At 34.9% G+C, this 25,700-nt stretch overlaps 1 protein-coding gene across 3 annotated transcripts in view; it reads left to right on the top strand.

The window, feature by feature from the left end:
- The window catches only part of LOC121986156 (piezo-type mechanosensitive ion channel homolog), a 62,604-nt gene that overhangs the window by 2,756 nt on the left and 34,148 nt on the right, over positions 1 to 25,700 (top strand). For 2 of the 3 annotated variants that reach the window (XM_042539983.1, XM_042539982.1), the window contains exons 2-7: positions 1,283 to 1,363; positions 4,570 to 4,729; positions 9,224 to 9,369; positions 12,192 to 12,348; positions 12,479 to 12,665; positions 16,592 to 16,707. In XM_042539983.1, coding sequence (XP_042395917.1) covers positions 1,283 to 1,363; positions 4,570 to 4,729; positions 9,224 to 9,369; positions 12,192 to 12,348; positions 12,479 to 12,665; positions 16,592 to 16,707 — 847 coding nt within the window. Of the gene's footprint in view, positions 1 to 1,282; positions 1,364 to 4,569; positions 4,730 to 9,223; positions 9,370 to 12,191; positions 12,349 to 12,478; positions 12,666 to 13,050; positions 13,142 to 16,591; positions 16,708 to 25,700 lie in introns of those variants that run through there. The other variant, XM_042539984.1, reaches the window with a different exon arrangement.

The raw sequence follows: 25,700 nt of genomic DNA on the forward strand, positions 1-25,700 counted from the left end.
ATTTACTATGTTTTTGCCTTTTCACCCTCTACCACTTTCAACTTGCTGGCATCTAGTTTTCTCATTTACCTCGGTGGCTTGGTCTCAATGTTATTCCACCATACACTTCTGGAATATAGTTTTTTTTCCCCTTCAGGCCTTCTAGATCTGTAGTGCTATACTCGCTCACAGTTAAGCATCTTCTAGATTAAACGCGCTCACCCTCATCTCATCCCTAGTGGCTGTATTGGATTAAACAATTGGTCTCATTGACAAATTGTTTAATTCAACAGTATATTCCTCTGCATTCGTCCCATTTGCTTTAAGGAGTCTATTTCTCTTCTCAATCCAGTTCTCTTTATTAGAGATACTTGGAAGGCATTGCAACTGTTGCTGTTTATTGCCCGGAAAGTTGTTTTTGCCCACAAATTATGGTTTACTTGTTTTCTTGAACTATGTCTAATAGTTATTACAACTTTTTGAATTACTGACCTAAATCACAATGTTGCTTTCTACTAAACCAGCTAACTAAAGATGATCCTAGCAGTTGACATCCTCCACTTGTACTCTTTCTATCTAACTTACAACAAGTAATCTGAATTAGAATAGCCAACAAACTCGAATTGTGGTGTTCTTGGGTACCACATTCTTACATTTACCGTTCCTTTTAGATATCTAATTATTCTTTTAACATTTGATAAGTGGGATTCTTTAGCGCAAGTTTGATATCTAGCACACATACTCACTGCAAATAATATGTCGGGTCTGCTTGTGCTTGCAGTTAAGTATAGTAAGCTTCCTATTATACTTCTATAGTGTTTTAAGTCAACTGAATTACTATTTGAGTCATTGTCTAGGTTTATGGTACTTGCCATAGGTGTTTTTAGTTCTTTAGAGCTTTCCATACCAAATTTCCTAGTTAGTTCTTTTGTATATTTGGCTTGGTGAACATAATTTCCTTCTTTAATTTGTTTAATTTGTAGTCCTAAAAAATAGTTTGACTCTCTAACTAGGCTCATTTCAAATTCGTTTTCCATTAAAGTTAAGAATTCTTTTAAAAATTTTAAGTTGGTTGACCCAAATGCTATGTCATCTACGTATACCTGGGCTATAAATCTGGAATTTTAATTTTCTTTGGTGGAATAACTAAAATGTTCTTACCATGCTTGTTGTCATATTTCTTTTGTGGCACATATGTGCTGAAATTGCTCACATGTTCTTTTTTATTTTAATGGAAAATTCATAATAAACTGGAATATGCCTATCATTTCCTCTGTGAATAAACTTTCCTATTATTTTGCAGCTTCTTTGGTTGGTTGGAATTTGATTTCTCTGGTCAATATGCTCTTGTTTTTTGCCATTCAATTTACTACTCCAAGAGTAGGTAAGATTTTTCCCTTACATGAATTATTTGCATACTTTGGATTCTTGTTCTGGTGGAGCTCATTAGGATCCAATTTTCCAATTCCTTAGAATGTTGGGAAATTAGTTGTTATTTCATTTTAAGGAACTCAAAATACCTTCTTTATAAGTTGATGATGATCTTTGCTAAAAAAATTCTTAGCCAAATGATAAAGCAGTTCTTTTATTGTTGTCAACCTTTTTTTTCTCTTAAAGTAAACATGGATATGCTTGCATGTCTTAAAGTTATAGATTCAAGCTTTTAGCCAGCTTTTTCCATCAAAATGCTTTGCTTGATGTGGTTCTGGTTAATTTGGTTTAACTAGATGGAAGTGGAGACACACAGATACAAGGAAAAAGAACTCCACCGCTAAATATAAATACGGGGAAATAAGGTTTATGTGAGATGAGCAAAGCCAAGGGAAAAAAATGACATATCCATTGTATTCGCTCCATCTAAATAACCACCTCATACGGCCCTTGCACCTTTTACCTAATTCAGATGAACTTAGGCAATAAGTCCAAACTATTGATTTGGGTTGAGAACTTATCTTTTTCTTCAGGGCTAGTGTGCTGAAGGTGTTACCTAATATGTTTGCTTGTAATTTATCTTTTTCTTGATCCTAATTTTAATGTCATATGGTACACTAATATGCATGTAACACAATGGGCCAGATAATGACGGCATGTGCAAAAATGGTCTGATGCTAAGTTCCTACAAGTTAACTTGCTCTACCCTATTTAAGGCAGGTATTAAACCTTGTTCATTGTAAAAGGATAGAGGTTGAATGCCTAGGATTTTGCAAATTGGCTGATGCTAAGTTCCTATAAGGGAACTTTCTCTACCCTATTTGAGGTTAGCACAGAACCTTGCTGAGTTGAAGTTCAATGGAGAGGTCCCATATCATTTCTTCATTGACTCTCCTGATTATGATTTCAGGCTCACACATGATATGAGTGAATATCACTAAGGAGATTTGGTGCTAAGAAAGGACATTAGACTTTTAGTACTTCCCCAATTTTCTTTTCTATATTCTATCCTTGTTTTATTGGTAGAACACCTGATACAACACTGGAGATGATCTCAGAAAGGAGGTAATCATAGACTTTAAGGAAAGCAGAATTTTTTTAAAATTGAAGAATCACTTTACACGAACTGTTCGAAGTCTCCTAAGACCAGTTTAAATTTTCTAAAGTTTACAATAATGACCTTGTCAGCTTTTTGAAATTCATAAAATAATTTGAACACTTGTTGATAACTTTTATAATTTAAAGATAATTTAAACCCTAAATTTTTATCTGAATTATTCTTCTGCTAAAGTGAACTTGACTCCAAGGGTAGGAGCAATTGTTTCATCAATTTTGTCAAGCATTATTTCCTAAAAAAAGAGAAACCAGTTTATCTCTATCTTCGCTTTATTTCTTGAGAAATCACATTAGTTTATTATCTTCTTCTTTGAACACTCTTTCAAATTAGTAAAGAATAGTTTTATTTATTTTTCCCATTCTTGAGGGACTAAGCATTGGCTTCATTGACACCTTTTTTGCTTTTGAGCCGCCTCTTCTAATGGCTAATTATAAAGAAGGAATGCTCTTTGTAGCTCCACTATGGTCTTCGTTTGGAAGCACCTTTGAGAAAGTTAATATGGAATTAAATATTGCTAGTAATTTGCATATTCTCTAATTTAAAATTTTAACTTTTGGTTAAAGAATATGATAAATTAAATAAGCATGAGTATTAATTTTCCTCACAATAAGAAATAAAGAAATGAATGTTTTTGGAGAAGTAATTATGAGACGATTTAAATTTATGAATGCAAGATCATAATCTACCATATCACTAAGAATTTTATAATAATCAGTACTCACTTGATAAAAACATTAGTAGATAAGGAAACTAACTCATTAGGCTAACAAGATTTAAAGTCATGAATAACCACAAATGGACACATGATAGTATAAGTCTTAATTGATTTGTTAATCATTAAATTGGTATCCTGCAATCAGTGAATGCATGTGAGGGTAGCAGAATGAATTATATTTTTAGTCAGATAGATGCAGTCTATCATTCTTCGAAAGGGTCAAGTCAATAGGAGGATCATCTAAGTTCTTATCGTCAAATGGTTCATCTAGAGTGTTATCAAAGGGCTCTTCCAAGTTGGCATCACACTACTCCTTGAAAATCAAATCCTCTAGTTCAATTAAAGGTTAATAGGCAAAGAGGTAAAGTTTCTTACTCCTCCCGTTTTCCTCCATCTGGTTGGTGTTCATCTCATTGGGTTCTTTTGGATACTTCTTTGAGAACGATATAACTTATATAAATTAGTTATACTATCTCCAGTTGCACATTATCTCTTTGACATCTCATTTGTGACACTAGCTCCTCTTGCACGTTATCTCCTCACTTATATAAATTAGTGATACTATCTAGTGCCTTGTGAAGCTTCCCACCTCAACACCAATTGCTCAAGAGTCCTGCACTGCAGGAGTATCGTAGACAACTTTGGCCTTCTTCTACTTGCAAGTCAACACTTCTTGCAGACCCATATTTTCATTTGGGAACAACCATCGCTTGGTTCTTCCACAACTTTTCCATTTATATCGCTATATCTTCATTGCCTTAAAAGTTTGCATGTAATAAAATTTTTCTCTTCACCCCAACATGGTTTTTTATATAGGGAAGTCTAATAAGTACATACAAATACTCTAATTCACAATTATATTCTTGGAAGATATTGGAAGTTCGGAACTTCTAATTTATTATGCTTTGCTTTGAAATTCGCTAAAAAATGTAAGTTTCTAGATGGAAAATCTAATTTAATTTAATCTCAGCAAATTTTGACCTGATTTGCCAGCCATTGTTTCATGATGTAATTATTATTATATTTATGTTTCTCTTTTAAGTTTTTCTAATTCTGAATCTCTGATCTTTTTGATTTTTATTGCTGTCATATTGTTTTTCCAGAAATCTAAGCGAGGAAGTGGAACATTTAGTCTCAATGTGAATGATTCAGATTAGCTACTAGATTGTTTTGGAATAATTCTTTTTGGTTTCTTCCAATAAGCTGACAAGCAGAATATTTAGTTTTAATGTGATGGTTCAGATTAGCTACTAGATTATTTTGGAATAAATCTCTTTGGTTTCTGCCAATTAGTTTTTTTTCATGATATGCTATTTCATTTTGGCAGGATTCAATTCTTGGAGAGTGTATACTATAGCTTGCTGTACTGTCATCTTTTCAGTACTTGTGCTTATAGCAGAAACAATATTTCATATTCTTTGGCATATTAAAGGGGACAAATGGATTGTTGCTGATGCTGGCTGGTTCAAGCTAATTGGATTTGTGAGGTGACATGCATCTTGTTTTTCTCCCCCGATTTTATATTTTACTCTCAGATGAACGGACTTGCCACTTGTTACTCAAAGCCATTTTTCAATGGTGTCTCAATTGTTTTGAAAAACATTAATTTTTTTGAAGAAACCTCATAGCCCTAATATATACAACCATTGCATAACCTTTTGAGTGTATTTAATTCATGTAAAAAAATCCTAATAATGTATTAAGGGAATGCTATCTGCCATGTTTGTTTCAATTACTTTCTGACATTCCCAAGCATTTGGAATTGCCGTGCGAAACAGTTTCATATTAAATATGAGAATTGGATTGCCATCTAGATTGAGGAAGTAGGCTCTCAGATTTTAGGCTTCATGAAGTGTCCAGGTTTAAAATCTCGAGAACCTTTTGTTTTAGGAAAAATTTGTAGAAAGTTAATTATTAGAAAAGATAAACCTCATGGTCTTTCAGAAATAATGTTTGAAAAAAACTTATTAGCTTACAATATTGTTAAGAAATTGAGAAACTATTTCTATATTAATTTTTCCACGGGAAAGTTATTAATCTCATTACCTAAATGGGGCATTCGATCTCTTTTTATCCATGAATTGTGCATGCGATCTCAATGGAGCTTGTCTCTTGGATCAAAATAGTCTTTATGAAAGGGAAAAAGCTCAAATTAGGCCCCTATTGTCCAAAAATGCCCAAACAAGGCCTCCTTTTCTAAAATTTCCCTATTAAAAATCCATAAGAAAAGGTTAATTCTAATATTACTCTTATCCGTAGGACATATGCATCAATTTAAATAACAAATGAACTTAAATTCCTGAATAAAATATCAATTGAAGTACTAAAATGAATCCTATTTCTCATAGCTATATCAAACCATGACTTCCCTTTAAGAGAGTAAAAACGTTTAGGAACCCAGACCCTAAGAGTCTTGTTTTAGTAGTATAAGTTGAAAGAATTTGCAGAAATTGGAGGATATAAGATAACTTGGTTTCTTTTAAAAATACTCTTCCTACCTGCGAATTTACCATTGTTAAAGGAAATGCCTAAAGAGATTGATGACTATACTCATGAAGAGTATCAAAAGACTCTTCACTGTGTAGGAGCCAAATTGTATGGGAAGGCATGCACATATATGTGCAAAAACATGTTCAAACCTGTTACATGTCAAAACACAACATTGAATAACTTTAGCCTGCAAGTTGCTTATCGTCCCTACCAATTCTTACTCAATTTTTGGAAGACTTGTTAATTGACTTTATTGATGGCTTGTCGAAGTCAAGGGGTCCACTACTCATTTAACAGTAGTCAATAGATTTCTCAAATATGCTCACTTCTTGCCATTATCTCACCCCTACTCTGTGACCTCTATACGAAAGCTCCATCTGTTGGCATTCATTTGTGACTGTGTCTTGACATTTACAATATCTTTTTGGAAAGAGTGATTTTGTTTCAGTGGTACATCTCTAAAGTTCAGTTTGGCAAATCAACTGAAAATGCAGTCAAACCTAGGTCATCAGCTGCTGCATTGAAATATATTTATATGTTCTACTGGTGATAAATCATTAAAGTTGGTTGACTGGATTCCTTGATCTGTTTTATTGCAATGCTAGCGTCTATAGCACCTGTTTGAAGCTCACCCCCTTGAAGTTGTTTATGGTCATCTTCCCTATTTTGAAACTAATCAGTTGGCACCTCACAACTAGAAATGGTTGACATGCTCTGCTATAATGAGATGATTTCTTATAACTATCACAAGAGATTCCAATAGACACAACAGTCTATTAAACATTGTGATCAAAGTCATCGGGACTTGGGATTTGCAGATGGTGATTTGTTTCTCTTGAAGCTACAAACATACAGCTAGATATTTCTACTCTAGCGCAGCAATAAGAAACTTTTTTCTTACTACTTTTGGGCCCTTTCACATCAAAAGACATTGGTAAAGTTGCTCTTGAATTGGCTTGCCTGCCTAGTAGATATTCAGACACAACTGGACCTATGCTGCTTACTTTCAAAGATGGTCTTGTCTTGGCAACATCATATATTGTTTTGGACTCTCCTTAGATTCAAGGAAAAGGGAATTTTTGTTCTGTTAACTAGGTTTGTGATCAGCAGAGGCTTCATGTGAAGCAGAGAAGTTACACCTGCACTAAGATGGCATATTGCTTAAGGGCAAGCACCTTGTAACTTACAGGAGGTATTTCCATGGAAGGTGGCATATCCAAGAGAAAGCAAACCAAGTCAATTGAGTTTTTCAATCAATCACTACTTGAGAAGCTTTCAACACCAGTAGAAGCATACCTACAATCTCATTCTTGATCTTGTCCAGCACAACTGCACAAGGAGATAAGGATAAATTGAAACTTTCAACACGATGCCACCAGCATCCATGCACGATCACATCCAACCCATATAAGGATAACTTAACATAGAGGCAATTATGTTTTTGCATTATTCAATGTATTCATTACATAATCATTACAGCATGTAGAAAGTCTATAATCTTCACATATAAGACATTGCATCATCAATCAATTAAAATTTTTAATTTTCCATTGAAACTGGGCTTCCCTCATTCTTCCTTCCAACTTCTCCTTGTCCTTCTTGTTTCTGCATCCACAGCCACCATTCAGCCATTTCAGCTGTGGTTCCAGTATTAATTTTAGCTATTCCTGCAATCATTCTAGCAATCACAGCATACCTGCTACTTCCAGCAATTCCAGCGTCCATAGCACACAGAAAGCTCTGTCAGGACTTGATATTCACAGCAACATGGGAAGAAAGAAGAGAAGGGAAACAGGTTTCCTAGCTCCTGGCAGCTTGGAGGTGCCCCCCTCTTTGGATTCTCTTCCCTTTGTGCATCACCTGTGAACTTGATCTCTTGTAGTATAATTAGTGTACAATTATATGCTTAACACAGCGCTGCTAATCTCCCTAATATTTCTGATATCGTATCAAAGTTGACTGGGAAGCATACCTACTAGCTATTGCCGATTCCTCCATTCCTAATTGCTTCTCTTTAGCTGCTACTTCACGAGCAATAATTGGTGTGCCAAAATCCTTCCTCTATGCATTGCATCTCCAACATTATGCAATGCCTACTGGTTATACCTCCAACACAACAGTAGCTTTGGAGTCCATGGCCCATTTACTAGAATCTTTCTCATGACGTCTCCCGCCATCCTCTATTCCTCTTATTTTGAGAGCACCTCATCTTCATATCAAGGGTAGAAAGCAGATATTTTTCATGTCCTCTTTGCCTGTGAGTAGCTCCTACTTCAGACAATAACAACATCCTCTCTGTGTTTGCCTTATTCCTGGGAAGCTCCCTTCAATTCAAAATGTTATATTGCTTGAATACTTTCTCGATGCTTCCTAGCACTAGTCTTTTAGGACTTTTGAGCTCCATTATGTTTATCATAGAAAAGTTGAACAATACAAGATCTAAGCACATTTATGGTAACATCTCTTTCTTTGCTCAGATGCTGGTAACATGTCCTACCAATATCACTAGCCAGTAGGTCTCATAACAACGACCAAGGGTGTTTCTCTATCACCATTGTTGACCCTATATTTGTATTTCAAATACTCAAGTTATTGAGCTTATTACCCATGAATAGACATAGTAAGTTCAAAAAATATTTTGTAACATTTAATTATACTTTTGTTTTCATCGGCGGTTTGAGGATAGGCAAGATAATTGGTGTAGGGCATATCTTTTGGATTATCTAATTGGTGTCAAGATGGGGAGCCATTTAGAGATGCCAAATGTGCCCGGCAGGTGGCCACCGTGGCCAGTCTATTTGTGGCCTAATTGTAAATAGTGAAGGTGTAAAATCTTGTGGATTATCAAATTGGTGTTAAGACAGGAGAAGCCACTTAGAGATGCCAAATAGGCTGGGCAGGTTGCGACTTGGGTCAATCTGATTGCTGGCTAATTGTAAATAGTAAAGGGTGTAAAGTGTAAAGCAATAATAGTGAATATGAGTACATATAGAGGGAATCGTCTAGGGTAAGAAACATGAATAAGTTCCCCATTATTCTTAAAAGAAATGAGATAGTAGTCTCATAGATAAACAACCATGATAAGCCATAGAAAAAATACTTCACGTGGGACTAAAAACTAGTAATTCTAACAAGAGTGAATATCGGTAATCCACTTGGTTTTTCAAAATCTTAAAAGTTGATAGATCTAATAACCACCCTCAGTTCCTTCCTGCAAAATACTGGGATGGGTATTATGACCAATTTATCTTCCTGTAAATTTTGTTAGTTCTATATTTCCTTTTTTAAAATAAATTTGGTAATTCCTGAAACCTACGCATAAGGTGAACATTTCATTTTAGTCTTAGTTCTTTTTCTTACTTAATTTTGCAATATATGTAGGTAATCAAAGCATCTCACCTTAGCCATCTCTGTTAGCCTTTTTGAACAAGTTTTTATTAGTTTAACTTGTCTGGAGTTGCTCTATATGACAAATTGTGCTTCTATTGCAGAGACCAGCCATGGGGACCAACATCAGCTATTTATTTTGTTATTATACAGCTATCAACTGCTCTTGTTGCTTTAGTTGAAGTTCTCAGTAATAGATTTCACCAAGGCTCTTTCTTGCTAAACTTTTCAATGTCTACAAATGATATAGGTTGGCCATTTGTCTTTTTCTTCTTTTCTATTAGGTAATATTTGATTTCCATGATGTGGGAATCCAGAAGCCACAGCTGAGGTTCTTTAATATCCCATGTGCTGGGATTTTGAGAGTTCTATACACTTAACATTCTTCCTTTGATAACTTATTTGAAAATTGATGATTTTTCATTGGTTCTTTATGAAAACAATTATTATTATTGTATAATTAGTGTACTTAACAAATATAATACTCGGTTACTCTTCTTGGTAATAATGATGAGTTTAAATTTTAGCAGTGAATGTCTAGTTACTATTTCTTAATCAAGTTTTCTAGTTAAACATTTTCTAGTCTTTGTAATATACATAACTTGTTCTTACTGGGTGCAATCTGTGGGGTCATTGGTCAACTGGATTTTGCTTCCTTATGTGGACAGTAGTAAAATCTAATGAAGAGTGTTCAACTTCAACTCCTACTTAATGGTAGAACTAGTAGATTTCAAATGTTTTTCGGGCAAGATGTTATAGAGAGTCTACTCAGCTAGAGAAATCAGATCTCTCTCTCTGGTCACTTGGCTACTTTGAGATTACCAGTTCAGAGTGGACTTAAAGTTTGAGGTTAGCTAATGAACTTGGAATCTCAAGTGTTCAGTAAAATTCATTCACTTCGATCGACATGAGCAATAGATAGTATTTTGCTAGTGTACCAGAAGTAAGTCAGGATGCGTGAGTGGTGTCACGATATGAACTTTAGTTGGCTAAACAATCTTAAATCCTATGAAATCCAACTCAAATCCTTTAAAACCAAATTTAACTAAGATCTAATTCCAAATAATTACTTATTAATTATACAATTTGGGTTAATTAAATACCAAGATTTCATGATAACCATGGATTAAAGTGACGAGCCATGCTAGTCGGTATAGGTGGAATTTAGCATTCCTCATGTTGACTAGCGTGTGAGACTTTTATATTGCAACTGAGGCAAATTCAATTAGATCTCCTTACTTTGTAACTCTATCCCTCACGGTGGCAACTTATGTGGCACTAATAGAGAGACAAGGAGAGAGACCACGAGAAAGACTAAAAGAGAGATAAAGGTTCTGGAGACGGGAGAATGGGATTGGCACTCGCTGGCAAATAGTGCAAGCAGGCGGTGGTGAGCAAGGTAGAGGAAGAGAAGGAATGATGGGGGAAGAGAGGGAAGATGAGAGTATGTAGAGAGAGGAAAATTTAATAATTCCTAGCTATTTAAAAATTTAACTGACCTAATTAAACATAATTGATTAAGACTATCTATATATAAACTTGGTTGGTTTAGATCTAAAGTGAAAAAATAAATCCAAATATAGCACAATTTAAATTCACCTAACTTTGTCTACTAGATGGGTTGCACTCATCCCTAAAACCCTAAACTGAATTTCTTATGGTCTCCAAACCCCAAAGTATTAGTTCAGTTAAGTTTAATTAATTTCTTAACATTAAAAAAATAATTTAAGATGCTAAAATTTACATAGGATAAATTTGCCTTGATCTTTGTGTTTTGACTTCTGTGACAATAGGAGAGACAGGGAGATCGTGTAAGCAAACGACGGAAAAATTAGGTTCAAAGTATTTAGCTTATGCTCCGTCGCATATCATAGTAACTAGAGTTTGGCATGACATATTATTTAAATGAAAATTATATTTGATTAAGTTGAGAAAATAATTCCTTTAATTTTCTTTTACTATTTTTAATTCATTTTGTTGGAATATCTTTAAAAATGGATTCATTCATTGAATATTTGCCATAGTTTTAACGCTGGCGGGCAACTTAACTCAACCCTCCTTCTTTATCTGGGCTTGGGATCGACCATGACTGGTTCGTCATGAGCGGATAAAATATAATATAATTTTATCCCATTCAATTTGAATGCATAACAAAATTTCAAATTCAAATTTGATTTTATTGAAAAAATCTTAACTCTAAAATCTTCATGTTTGATTGAGTCAAGTCTCATCCATTTTTTTTTTGTAGATTTTATACTTATAAAATCAAATAAAATTTGTTCTCTAAATTCTTTTAGATTTTCTCTATTTTTCTTCCACTTGAATAAGTGTAGTTACATGGAAGGAGCATAACCAAATTAAAATCAAATGATAGAATTTTGAATTGTTTCATTATATCCATGAGCTTTGTTTAGGATTTTATCAAACAAAATTATGCTTAAAATTTTTTGATGTTCATAAACAAATTTCAAAAGTGATTACATAGTTCCATAAAAATTCACACTTTACAATCTACAATAACTTTGAACTCAAGTTTTAAAAAATTATGATGAATGCAATATTTTACTGAAATGTTAAAAAAATACTTAAACTTACAAGTCAAAAACATAATTAATTAACATATGCAGTAATAAATACCTTTTGAGTCTTCGAATTTGGGATTGCTCCAATGTTGCAAATTTAAAAGAAAGTATTCTCCAATTTATAGATGACTAGGGAAAGTTATTTTCTCATTGCTCATTCAAACATTGAGTAAATTTTTAAGTGTATGCCATTATGACATATACGAAAGAAGTATACATTTAACAAGTCACTAATATTAAAAATTTAATTGATTGGAACCATTTTTAGAGACCCATACTCTAGCAGCACGTTTAAAGATTTTAAAAATGTCTCCTTGATCTACATATAGAGGCTTTATAAAGAGTAATTCAATATGGTTGACAACTTATTGTAACATGCAGCTGAGCTTTTATATGTTTTTATCAATTAATTTGCTTATATATACTTGGATGCATATGTTAATTTGTAATAATTATATTGCTAATAGCCATGTTTGATTTTACTTTCTAGGTTATCACCTGAGAGTTGTTTGCTGTTTAATCCTTCCAGCTATTCAGCTCGTTGTGGGAATTAGTCATCCATCTTGGATATCTCTACCCTTCTTTATTTGTAGTTGTATTGGCCTTGTTGATTGGTCTCTAACTAGCAACTTTCTTGGCCTTTTTCGGTAAGCATTTGAAAAGGCACATATTTCACATTATCACACTGTTTGGGCAATATTAACAGGGCAATGGTAGATTCTTAGCTTTTTTGACTTTTTTTCCTATGACAATTTTGATCAATTATGATATTTCTAGGTGGTGGAGGCCTCTCCTGATATATACTTGCTTCAGTATTCTTCTCATTTACACCTACCAGCTTCCTGTGAGTTTTCCTAACATGTTCCTCACATTTGCTGATTTTGTTGGCCTGTACAAAATAACAGGAAGATCAGACTTTCCCGAACTCTGTTCTGGGGCATCTCTTCTTTTATTTTACTACATGGTAAGCATTGGGCTATTTTTTCTCATTTTTTTTCATTATTCATCAGAAAGAAAAGCTCAACTGGATTCAAATTTGATGACCAATTACAACTTTCACTAAGAGTTCCTAGGCTCTTATCCAAAATATGGTTCAAGTTTAAACTAGGTTTCCAGATGATAGCATCGTTGTATTAATTGTACATCTTTAATATTTTTTAATAAATGTGTCTACAAGTTGAATAAATTATTTGATCTGATATGTGTGCGAAAAAGGTGCCTTTCATGTCTCATCTTCTGCTAGTCTTCAGTATGCCTCTTATGTATAACTATTGGCATTTATGATCCATATTCTTCTTCTTCTGATCATTACCTGCTACCTTTTAGGGACTATTTTGCATTATCGCCATTTGTTTATAGCAGTAATCAGCATCTCAATTGCTTTGCATACTGCTTGGGTTTGAAATGTTAGCACACAAGATCAACTGAAAATCACTAAGGGTATTTTGATTTATTTTGTACTTTTCTGATGTATATAAGATTTTTATTTTTATTTTATTTTATTTTTTTGCATCACCAACTATATGATATTGACAGTAAAATTTTTTAGGTTGTTTTAATCTTTTTCTAAGTCATGGTTTCTGCCTCTGACAGCCAAAAGTTAAAAAAACAACCTTACAATGCTCACAATGGTAGAAGCCTTGTACATTGGGGCCTCCGTTTTTGTACCTCGGAACAAATTACGAACTTAATTTGCAACATTTGATGTGATTATTGCTGACACGTGTGTTCTGTCAGTTTTAAAACCTTGGTACACTCCTTTCAATAATAAAATTTCACATTGTTGTTTGAGGAAGAAGAGATTTTTAAAAATAGAGGAAAAATAACAAAAAATAGCAAAGAGTGAGGACTTAGTAATAAGTTTGTCGCAGAACTACATTGGATGTGCTTGTTCCCCCAATATCCATCATGAGTATTCCATTGGAGAAAGAGGATGTCTGTAAGCCAAAGGCTTCAGTCTCTCTTTCCTATATTGTTTATATCTGTTATGTGAAACATAGGATCAAATAATTGGATTGGCTGAGTGGACAATTTGAAAACATATTCCTAATTAAACTGTATAAACATGGGGGAAAAAATCTGAAAATAATGGATAACTGCAATACTCTTCCCAACTAAGGTCGGCACATGTATGTTGTCCCCACCATTCAGTAGTAACCGATGAATAAATGGCAAATGTTCGATGACAAAAAATCCCATACGGTGCACTTTAATTTCACTGTTGTCTAAATCATGTCCCGTAATTTGTTTATGTGCAAATTGTACACCTTTTCTGTTTTGTCATGCCTCCATATGACCATGCAGCCTTCAAGCCTGTGCAGTTTGGTTCACATTGTGGATAAACTGAACTAGTGAGCAAATGACTTGACCGTCCGTAGTTTAGTAACCAAAACATTATTTTAGTTAAAACAAAGAGCATTGCCTTGGGTTAATTTCAGCCTCTTCTCGGTGCGATTATTTTTTCTTTGCTTGAAATTCTGTTTTTTTTTTTTCCAATTTGGTCAACTCTTCTTCATTATCGGAAGACATCTAACAACATTCAAGGAGACCATGCATGTCTATTTGCTTTTTTTTTTCTTCTTTTTCTTTTGGTTCTTATAATGGAGAATTTTGTAAGAATGTGACTTCACTTCTGCTATCATACTACTGCTATATAATGTTCCTAAGAGCTTATAGTGGGCGTTTGACACATAATATGAGAACCTGGGAATCAAATCATGGTGTCATTTTGATTTTAGAGTCTAGGCAGGTTAAAAAAAAAAAAAAAGGGCAGCCCGTGCACGAAGCTCCCGTCATGTGGGGTCTCGGGGAAAGATTCATTGTACGTAACCTTACCCTATTTTTTGCAAGAGGCTGTTTCTAGGATTCGAACCCGTAACCTTTTGGTCACATGGCAACAACTTTACCGTTGCGCCAAGGCTCCCCTTCAGAGTCTAGGCACGAAGCTCCCGCCATGCGGGGTCTCGGGGAAGGATCCATTGTACGCAACCTTATCCTGTTTTTTGCAAGAGGTTATTTCCAGGATTCGAACCCGTGATCTTTTGGTCACATGGCAACAACTTTACCGTTGTGCCAAGGCTCCCCTTCAGAGTCTAGGCAGGTTGTCAAACAATTTTGATTTGAAACTACTTGATGGACATAAACTATTCATATTGCAAATCCAAGACATAAGCTATGTTCATGGGAGCTCGGAGAGTCCAAATGTGGTCACAGTTCAGGTTTTGGAATCTTGGAAGACCATGAAAGAGTTTTGAGCCAAAACTTCTTGATAGACCAAATTATTCATATTGCCCATTGTTTGTGTTCCTGGGAACCTATGAAGTCCAAGTGTGGTTGCAGTTTTACTTTTGCAATTTTGGAAGGCTGTTAAGCAATTTGGATTCACATCATTCATATTTTTGATGCAACACATGATTTGTGTTTTTGGGAGTCTGAGTCCAGATCTTGCTTCAGTTCACTTTTGATTTTTTGAGTTTTAGAAGGCCATCAAGAAGTTTTGATCAATAGTTACTTGATGGACCTAAACTGGTTGTATCACCCAGTCTGTATATGCATTTTCTTTAATAGTTACAAACCATTGCCCAATCTGATGTTTGATTGTTTTCAGTCATGGAAGGAGTTACATTTCAACTAATTATCCAGAATAGAAGGGCCTACTTGTGATGCCATTGAAGTTCTACGAAGCATTAACAAATCAAGACCAAGTATTGTTCTTCTTTGGCACACCTCCGGCTCCTACTCATCTTATTCCTCTTCCTCCAACACCAACACCTGCACCACATTCTCCTCGGACACATCTTCAATGTCAATACCGGGAGCAACAACACCCTCTTGAACTGGCCATTGACTGAAACGTGGCTCAGGTCAAGATTTCAAACCCTGCTTGTGAAATTAGGGACATTGTATTTCCACTCAAATAGTTGGTGTTTGGGTGTTGGTTTTTGACAAGAATACAAATGTAGATGTATCAGAAGATTGCGCTTGTTGTGCAAGGTCCTCTATGGGAGAAGCATGCTCTAGTTGTTCTTGAACAGTAATGATGAGCAGATGTAGATATAGTTTCTCAAGGTTCACTAGATGAGAAGTAGATTTTGGTCTTTTCACATAGGGAAATGAGAGGGTAACTAGTCCTTGAGCTTCTTTACAATGAGAAAATATAATAGGTGTGGGAATTAGGGTTCTGATAGTATGAGAATTATCGGAGAAGAATTAGGATCTTTTCCCTAGATTTCTCCACCTCTACCTATGCCTACGTATTAAATTGGTAACATTTACTAAGGCCCTAGTACATTTACATATTCATAAATAGACACTTAACAATCATATATGCAGTCCTTCACACATGTATATACTCCCCCCAATTTTCATATAAGTGGCTTCCTGAACATCAGCCAAACATATGAATCTCTTGCACAATTTGGTATGAAATATTTTGAAACGATTTCTTCCTTTTGTTGAGATTGTAAAAATCTTATCCATCTTGAGCAACCTATTCCGACGATGACAACCATATGTAGTTGTTCTTCACCCATATAAAATTGCTCAAATTTTCAAGAAATTTATTTAAGTGGCTTTTTGAAAATCAAACAAACATATGAATCTTATGCAGAATATGGTATGAAATATTTTGAAACAAATTTTATCCTTCTGTAGACATTATAGATAGCTTTGTCATCTCGAGCAAACCTACATGGACACTGACTATTTTTTTTGCACGAATACCAAATTTTAGATCGTTGTTGAATACCTCATGTTTTGGAAATTGAAGTGAATTTGAGCGGTCCATCTGTTAAATCATCCTCTTGTTAGGTCATGTATTGTGATCAATATACACACACACACACACAATTTCTGTATCAACTTATTCTTGTTTCCTGCATTTTGTGGTAGTTATCCTCCGTCAAGTGTGATCTGCAAGAAATGGACTTTATAATGTCTATGAAGAATAGCAGTTTGGTGGAGCAACTTCTTCCATCAAGGCATTCATTTTTCATTCGTGAATCTCGGTATGTTGAATTTTACAATTCAGATAAATATAATTAAGAAGGTAGTTATACATCTAGTGACTAATATGTATTGCAGGCCACCTCCATATAATTCAGACGGAGTTCTATTTCCCTTCAAGTCTAAAAAGGACAATAAATAATATGAAAAATCTGTTTGCTATTCACGTGGAGCAAAATATTTCCTTTTTTCTTTTCCCTGTTTTGTGGTTCCTTGTACTAGTGTATAATTTGGTATTAAAGACTAACGTTCGTTTCACCCCATCATATCACCAACAGTTACCCTTGTTGCTAGTCCTTTGAATTTTGTTTTATCTTCTTTCTTCTAATTGAGATTCAAAGAGAAGTACAAAACCTAATGACTAAATGATTACACACGCGGGACTAGACCTAAATTATGATACAATACCAAAATTCCACACTTCCAAGTTGAAGTGTTGATATTAATCAATTTCTAATTTATTACAGAAAATAGAAAAAATTTCACAAACAGAACAATAAATAGAAAAGATATTTAATGAAAAGTATGAAGACACAAAGTTGGTGCAGTATTTTAAAGATGCCAATTTTTTTGTTCTACATTCAAGTTGGAATCAATCCTTGTAAGATATTTTGACTTAGATCTGATCTTCAAAATAGTCTAAATATTCTTCCTTGACTTCCTTCAAATCACAAAAGGTTACAAAAAAGAGATGCATTAATACACCAGTATTTATATACATATGACTCCCTATAATTATGCCTATCATATTGCTAATTACAATCAATCACAATCCCTATAATTAAGCTACCATATTCAACACTCCCCCTCAAGCAGGAGCATATATGTCAATCATATCGAGCTTGTCACAAAGTTTGGAGAATTATTTTTCTCCTAATGCTTTAGTGAAGACGTCAACAACTTGGTTGAATGACGATGTGAATGGAGTAGCAATTTTCTAGCTTATTACACTTGTGAATAAAGTAACAGTCAACCTCAATATGTTTAGTCCTCTCATAAAAAACTATGTTACTTGCGATGTGAATACTGCTTGATTATCAAGTACATAAGCAGTGGTTCATTGTAGGTGAATCCTAATTCTTTAAGCAAATTCTTTAGCCATAACATCTCAGTTACTGTGTGAGCCATGACTCTCAGCTTCAGCAGTAGACCTAGCAATGGTAGTTTGTTTCTTACTTTGCTTTGTTACTAGATTTCCCCTTATATAAGTACAATATCCAGAAGTGGACCGTCTGTCGGTCTTTGATCTAACATAGTCAGCATTAGAATAGGCTTCGATCTTTAGGTGCCCATCTCTTAAATGACAGCCCTTTCCCTGGAGATTTCTTGATGTACTTAAGAATCCTGATTGCAACATCCTAGTGAACTTGCTTAGGCTTATCCATAAAATGACCGACCATTCCTAATGCAAAGGAGATGTCAGGTCTCGTTACATTTAAATAAATGAGTTTTCCCAACAAGCTGTCTATATTTTACCTTATCCTCAAAGATTTTCCAGTATCATCCCAAACACTTGGATTGATATCTATAGGAGTATCAACTGACTTCATTCCAAGCAATCCAGTTTCTTTGAGAAAATATATAGCATACTTTCGTTGGCATAGTGAAACTCAAGAATTATTGTGAGCAATTTCAATTCCCAAGAAATACTTAGGACGTCCCATATCCTTAGACGACATCCTATTTATGAGGAAGCAAGCTGTGACAACCACATCACCCCACAAATACTTTGGGACATACATGGGACAATGTATGAGCTATGTCTAAAATATGACGGTGTTTGCGTTCATTGGGAAGTATATGAGCAAGACGTTTGATGAATTATGCCATGAGAATCACAGAATGTAGAAATAATTTTCCGAGTGAACTCAAGTGCATTATCATGACGGAGAGTGAGCAAGTCAAAGAATATTGGGTTTTTATTTCATTATAAAACGATAATAGTATAGTAGGAACCTCACTAATATTTTTGAGTGGATATAACCATGTCGTGTGGGAATAATCATCAATAAAAATTATAAAATACTAAAAGCCCTCTCTAGGCTCAACTCTACTAGGTCTCCAAACATCACAATAAACAAGTTCAAAAGCAAAAGAATTATGTTTATCAATTTTAGAAGGAAAAGCCGTGCGATGATGCTTGCTGAACTCACAGTAGATTGAACAGAACTAAATTTTTAAGAGAGGAAGGAGAAGGGTGACCTAGACGACAATGCCATTAATAAGAAGAAACAGTTTCCGTGACTGTACCAGAACATGTAGGTGTAACAGAATCCAGATAGCATAGGTCATCACGCTCATGTCCCCCACCAATCATCATCTTCCTTTGCAGGTTTGAAAATACAATAGGATGGATAAGACGATATCGAACAGTTGTGAGTTTTTGTGAGTTGACTTATGGACACTAAACTATCAGGAAATTTTGGTGGGAAAAGAACATTATCAAGAGTGATATTTGCAGTGAGTCTTGTTGGTTAGTCCTAGGAAAATCGTACCGATCCCACTGTACAAAAATTTGTACAAGTATCGAACCTTTCCTTAAATAACCTATTGTGTTCTTTAGAAGTTAAATTAGGAATCGCAGACGGAACTTAACATCATTGATTCCAAATTTAACTTATCTGTTCTTAATGGTTTAGATTTGAATCACAAGCGGAACTTAAGACTATTGATTCAAATCCACCTATGTTATTAATTTCATTAAATATTAATTTCCAAAATTGGCTTCCAGGACTGCATGGCGAGGCACATGGCCTTCTTGGATATGGGAGCAACCACCACCGCCTAGACAAAGCCTTTTAAGGAAAGCTAATATTTAATTTCCTTAAATAACTCTAGGTTAACCAAAAAGAACAATCGAATCACAAATTCGAAAAAGAAGAAAACACAAAATCGAAAAACTAATTCGAAAAACTAAATCTAATGCCTCTTGTGTTTGGAATTCTTACAAAAAGAAATAACTAGTATGATGCGGAAAACAATTGCTAATTATACCTTCTCTTTGTATGCTAATGACCTCGAGATCTTTTGCCGTATTCCTCGTCTCGGCTTGGACGTCGTGTGGGCGACGATCCTCCAAGATGAACACCACCCAAAATCTTTCTTCCTCTTCCTCTAAAATCCGGCCACCACCACCACCAAGGAGAAGAGAGCAAAGGGAAAGGAAGAAGAGAGAGGGTCGACCACCAAGAGATCCTCCAAGCAAGAGAATAAGAGTTATGTCTCATGAGGCCTCCTCACCCCTTCTTTTATATTAGTTGCCCAAGGCAAATAAGGGAAGAATTTTTACAAAAATTAAAATCTTCCTCTAATTTTCCTTTTCCGTTTTAATTTTTCCTTTTCTTTCCTTTTGATTGAATCAATCATCAAAAATTAATTGATGATTTTATTTTTTTCAATATGGCCGGCCACCTTTCTTGGACACCAAGCAAGGGTGGCCGGCTCCCATAAGAGGAAAGGAATATTATTTTTTATAAAATTTTATAAGAAGAAAAACTCTTATAAAATTTTACAAGCTCTCTTTCCTAAAGTAGGAGTTAAAAAAGGAAAGTTCTAAAAATTAAAACTATGTTTTAAAATTTAAAACTTCTCTTATAAAATTTCTTTTTTTAATATAGTGATAGAAAATTTAAATTTTAAAACTTATATTCCTTTTTTTTCTTAACCATGAGGATGGTTAAAAAAGAAAAGCTTTAAAACTTTTAAAACTCTCTATTAAAACATGTGACCTAATTCAAATAAGGAAAGTTTTTAAAATTGAAATATCTCTTTTAAAACTTATAGTTTTCTACAAAGAGAAGATTTTAAAAATTCAAAACAACCCTCCTTGTTTGAATTATTGTGGCCGGCCCCTACCCGGCCCCTATAGAAGAGGATGTGGCCGGCCCTTGTTTGGTCACCAAGCATTGGATCGGCCCCCTTCTTGGACACCAAGATGGGCTTATATTTGGATGGACTTGAGGCTATAATGAGGCTACGGGGACCTAGAAGAGAAATTGGTTTTGGCCTTCCGATGAGCTTGAGTATCCCGTGTTCGCCCCGAACACAACTCAAGTTCATCGATAATAACTCATTCCACTAGAGAGTTATTATCGCACTACCGCACCAATCCCAAATTACATTATGGGCTCCTTCTTATCATGAGTGTGTTAGTCTCCCTGTGTTTAAAATAACGAATGTCCACTAATTAAGTAAGTTACTGACAACTCATTTAATTAATATCTAGCTCCAAGAGTAGTACCACTCAACTTTATTATCATGTCGGACTAAGTCCACCTGCAGGGTTTAACATGACAATCCTTATGAGCTCCTCTTGGGGACATTCTCAACCTAGATAAGTAGGACACAGATTCCTTCTATAATCAACAACACACACTATAAGTAATATCATTTCCCAACTTATCGGACATATTGATTTATCGAGCTAAACCTCACCCTTTGATAAGTCAAAGAAATAAGTATTAAATATATGTGTTTGTTATTATATTAGGATTAAGAGCACACACTTCCATAATAACTAAGGTCTAGTTTTTTTATTAAGTCAGTACAAAAAGAACTTACCTAAAATGGTCCTACTCAATACACTTAGAGTGTACCAGTGTAATTTATTAATCAAGATAAACTAATACTTAATTACACTACGACTATTCCGATGGTTTGTTCCTTTTCATCTTAGTCGTCAACAACTGTTTATAATTTATAAAGAACCGACAACATGATCTTCTGAGTGTGACACCACACACCATGTTATCTACTTATATAAATTAATTGAACAATTACATTTAACAAATAAATGTAGATATTGACCAATGTGATTCTTTTATTTCAAAAATAAATGTTTACAAAAGCTTGACTATTAGTATACACTCCAACAAATTTGACAACATCTATTCCCGTAATCGGAGAATAGGTACCATTGGCTAGACGAACATGAGATAAAGTTGAGGAAACAAAAGAGGAAGAGAGGACAAATTTGTTACTAGTAATATGGGTAGAAGCACCTGAATCCAACATCCAAGGCTTATCATGAGATATAGCAAACACACCAGCAGAGGATGAGGCAGCAGTGACAGAAGGAATGTTAGTAGAAGAACAAAGCAATTTCTCATAGTAGTACGAGAAACAGACCATATCATCGTTTGGTGATGATTCGGTAGATGCACTATTAGCTTAATCAGGCTTACCAAACTTCGCCCAACATTTCTCTGAGGCATGGTTGGAACGTCCACTGTGAACACATGAATGACCACCCCTCGTGGCATCAGATTTGTGACCCGACCGCGACCACCATTACGGTCCTGAGAGGACCTCCAACCACAAGTAGCCATAGCCGAAGTATCGGAAGATGGGGAAGAACCGATGTCAGAATGACTTGTGGTCACACGAAGAATCTGAGGCAGAGCATTCGATAATGTGGGAATGTTCTCACGTGCTATTAGATTATACCTAACCGGTCAAGTGGAATCTAAATCGGATAGGAACTTTGCGACAAAGAATTCATCCCATTGATTGTTTAGCGTCACAAGAGAGAGGATGGTATAATAGAATTTCATCGGCAGCTCCCTTAAGAGTAGCAAAGTAGTTATTAACAAACTGACCGTCTTGGCGAGTGAAAGAGTTTCTCTTATAATTCGAAAACACGAGAAACATTCTTGTCATTCGAATACATACCCGTTAAGGCATCCCACATCTTTTTGGCAATTTCTACGAATATAATATTTGTGCTCACGGACTCCTCCATGTTGTTGAGGAGCCAAGCTATAATAGAACAGTCGTCTGAAACCCAATCTGAATATTTTGGATCTTTAGGATCAGGAGGGCTGGACATAATATGTTCCTTCTTATTGTGAGATCCATAAATAGTTCAAATGAACGGGATCACAAGTGATAGTTGGACCCATTCAATTTAATAGTGGTAGCTAAATTGGGTTTAGAATATGAAGAGACTTCATTGCAGGAGAAATTTATGACAGAAATCTGAGTAGTCGTAGATTAAAAATGTGTCGGTTGATCCCCTCCTCCGGCGATTCAGCAGCACTTGAGATCCAACTGCCTGAGATCCAGTAGATGAGAGGAGGCTGAAAGGAGAGGGCTGGTATTGGCGCAGCAACAGGCAGTGCAGCAGTATTAGCCATTAGGATTTCTGGTAGTGGCGGCAGCAGAAAAAAAAATTAGGTCAGAGAAGGTTTAAACCTTGCTCTGATACCATGTAGAAGAGAAAATATGAAAAAGATATATCTCACATTCACTTTTCTATCAAATACACTAATATATTATATACATCATACTCCCTATTATTATGCCTATCATATTGCTAATTACAATCAATCACGTCAAGCTAATCAATCACAATCCCTATAATTAACCTACCATATTCAACCGTACTTTTATGATAAGGAATTCTAGTTGAGTCAAAAAGTACTGGAAGAACAGTGAATGACCTATGTTGTAATGGTGTGTTTCATATGGTGGAAGAACTGATAGAAGGAAAATTTTTTTGGAACAATGCTTGTTAATCATTGTTTCCCTCTGTTATGCGACGTCAGTTAGAGAAGCACAAGCATGTTTGGTCGTTTCCCCCTAATAGTTCCCAAAAATATGCTTTTGTATCCTTTTCTTTAGTGCATTATGATATTTAGGTTCCTTGTCATGCTTGCTTAAATTTTTTATTTTAAATATTTTATTCTTCTTTGACGACTATTGTAGAATATCATGACTTCTCTTAATGGAAGATCATCTCACTTCTATTCCACTTTTCAACCCTTTTATGTAGATATAAGGACTGAGATTGGTGTGTGTAATATAATTTTAAAGATAGACAATTTTAAGGAGTATTGTTCTCTTACTTTTTTTTTTAATTTCTAACCAATTATTCTTCACTAGACATCTTGTTCTCATACACCAACAAAATATTATTGCTCAAAGGAGAATTAAGTACCTGGTAGAGAGAACCATCAGATTCCATTTACCATTCTTTTCTCATACGATGCCAATATACTATGTTCCACCATGGGAATTTCGTTGTACTTATTTTGTCTATGCCAAGTCTTTAGGTAAAGACAAATTGCTCCTGAAGGTCTTTCTTGGCTAGTAACACATAAACAAAGTATCATTGTTACTTTCCTGAATTACAATGTCCCTTTATATTTGCATATAGAACTTTTTTTGTGTTCACTCCTGTCTTTTCAACCAAATCATCTATTTTTAATGCTTTTGTGGAGGTGCTTTCTATTTGTATCCTATTTTCTATCTCACCATCTCCTTCTGTAGAGATAATAGCACCATATCCTCATCCATTATGAATGGATAACAGAAGGCCAAAAGTGTACCATGACAAACACTTGAGACACTACTGTTCTTGACGCACCATCCACAATCATTCAGTCTTTGACAGACTTTGCTATTGCCCTCCACAAATGAATTATTTCAAATTTTTTTCCTTGTTGCATCTTTTATGCCTCTCTGTCACTTGGATATTTAGCCTTTATTTCTTCTTTAGTTTTAGCTTCCAGTCCTGACTATTCCGTAGGCATTTTTTATTTGAGGTGATTCAGCGAGAAAACAAGCAGAAAAGATGAGATAATAACACTGCTAACGAAACTTGAGAGTTTCTTCCTCTTCCTCCTAGCAAATTCATAGTTGATGATTGTGTATATTTTCTGTCAAGATATCATCTGAATGTGCATAGTGGATTCGTTAAATGCAAGGTTTGTGGGCAAGTGATACACTTAAGTTTTCGGTATTCATTGTCTCGATGCTCTTCCTATGGTAGCTAACATTGCATTGATTCAAGATATTTTCCATACTTTTGCAACAATGCTCCAGTGCCCATTTTATCAGATGGATGCCAAGAATGTCTGTCATCATAGTCATCTTAGTGAATAAATATAAATCGAGCAATCTCTTGGGTTGCTGAAACAATCCCTTATAGATAGTTTGATAACTTCAGTTACTGTTCTCCAATTTTGGATGAGTAGAAGTTTTTTAGGTTTCTCAGAATTTCACCTTACCTCTCAATTTGGAAATCACATTCTTCTTATTGCTTATATCTGGTGATGATTTTAAAAATCACAAATCTAAAATTGTATCTTCATCTTCACTTCCACACCATGGATCTAGGTGATCTAAGGTACTTCCTTGGTCCAATGATTGCTCATTCAGGGGAGGTATTCATATCTATTAATGAAATTATGTGCTTGATTTGTTGAAGGAAGTTGGCTTTATGAGTATTAGCTTGTTGACTCTCCTATGGATCATAAAGCTAGAGTGTTGCTTTGTCAAATCAGAGCAGACATCTCATTTGTTGTCATTGTGATTAGTCAATTTTTTGTGATGTTGTGCCATGATCATTAGGAGGCACCTGTGAGAATTTTACGATAAATTTAGAGTGTTCCAACAAAAAGTATTCTATATGGTTTAGGTGATCATATTCAGCCTGTAATTCTCCTATAGCTATGCATTTCACTTAGGGTTATTGTATTCGCATGGGAGGGAATCTGATATCTCCGAATAGCAAGGAACAGATTGACAGATTGTAGTGGCTAGATAGCGTATTGAGGCTGGTCATATGTGAGCTCATTTGTCCTGAATAGTTGATTATTCAATTGGAAAATCCTCTAACTGAACTAATGATGCTATATTTTGACAATCAAGTGACCATGCATATCCTCTATTTCAAGATGTGAAATATATAAAGATTGATTGCCATTCTGTCACTTAAAAAAATCCAAAGTAAGTTGATTATCATTTCATTTATAGCTCCAAGAATCCATTAGTAGATTTGCTGTCTTTGCGAGGTCTTAGAATTGGTAAACTTGTAGCAAGATAAGGTTTTATAATATATTTGAACTACTTTAGGGACTTTTTGAGACCTAATTACAATTAGATGACGATCTAGTTGCAAGTCCACGAAACATAGGGTTGTAATGTAGAATAATAATAAGATAATATATATATAGTTAGAGTTGACAACCTTGGGGATCAACCGAATAATTAT

This window comes from Zingiber officinale, chromosome 5B (assembly GCF_018446385.1).
Source record: "Zingiber officinale cultivar Zhangliang chromosome 5B, Zo_v1.1, whole genome shotgun sequence".
NCBI classification, from domain to species: Eukaryota; Viridiplantae; Streptophyta; class Magnoliopsida; order Zingiberales; family Zingiberaceae; genus Zingiber; species Zingiber officinale.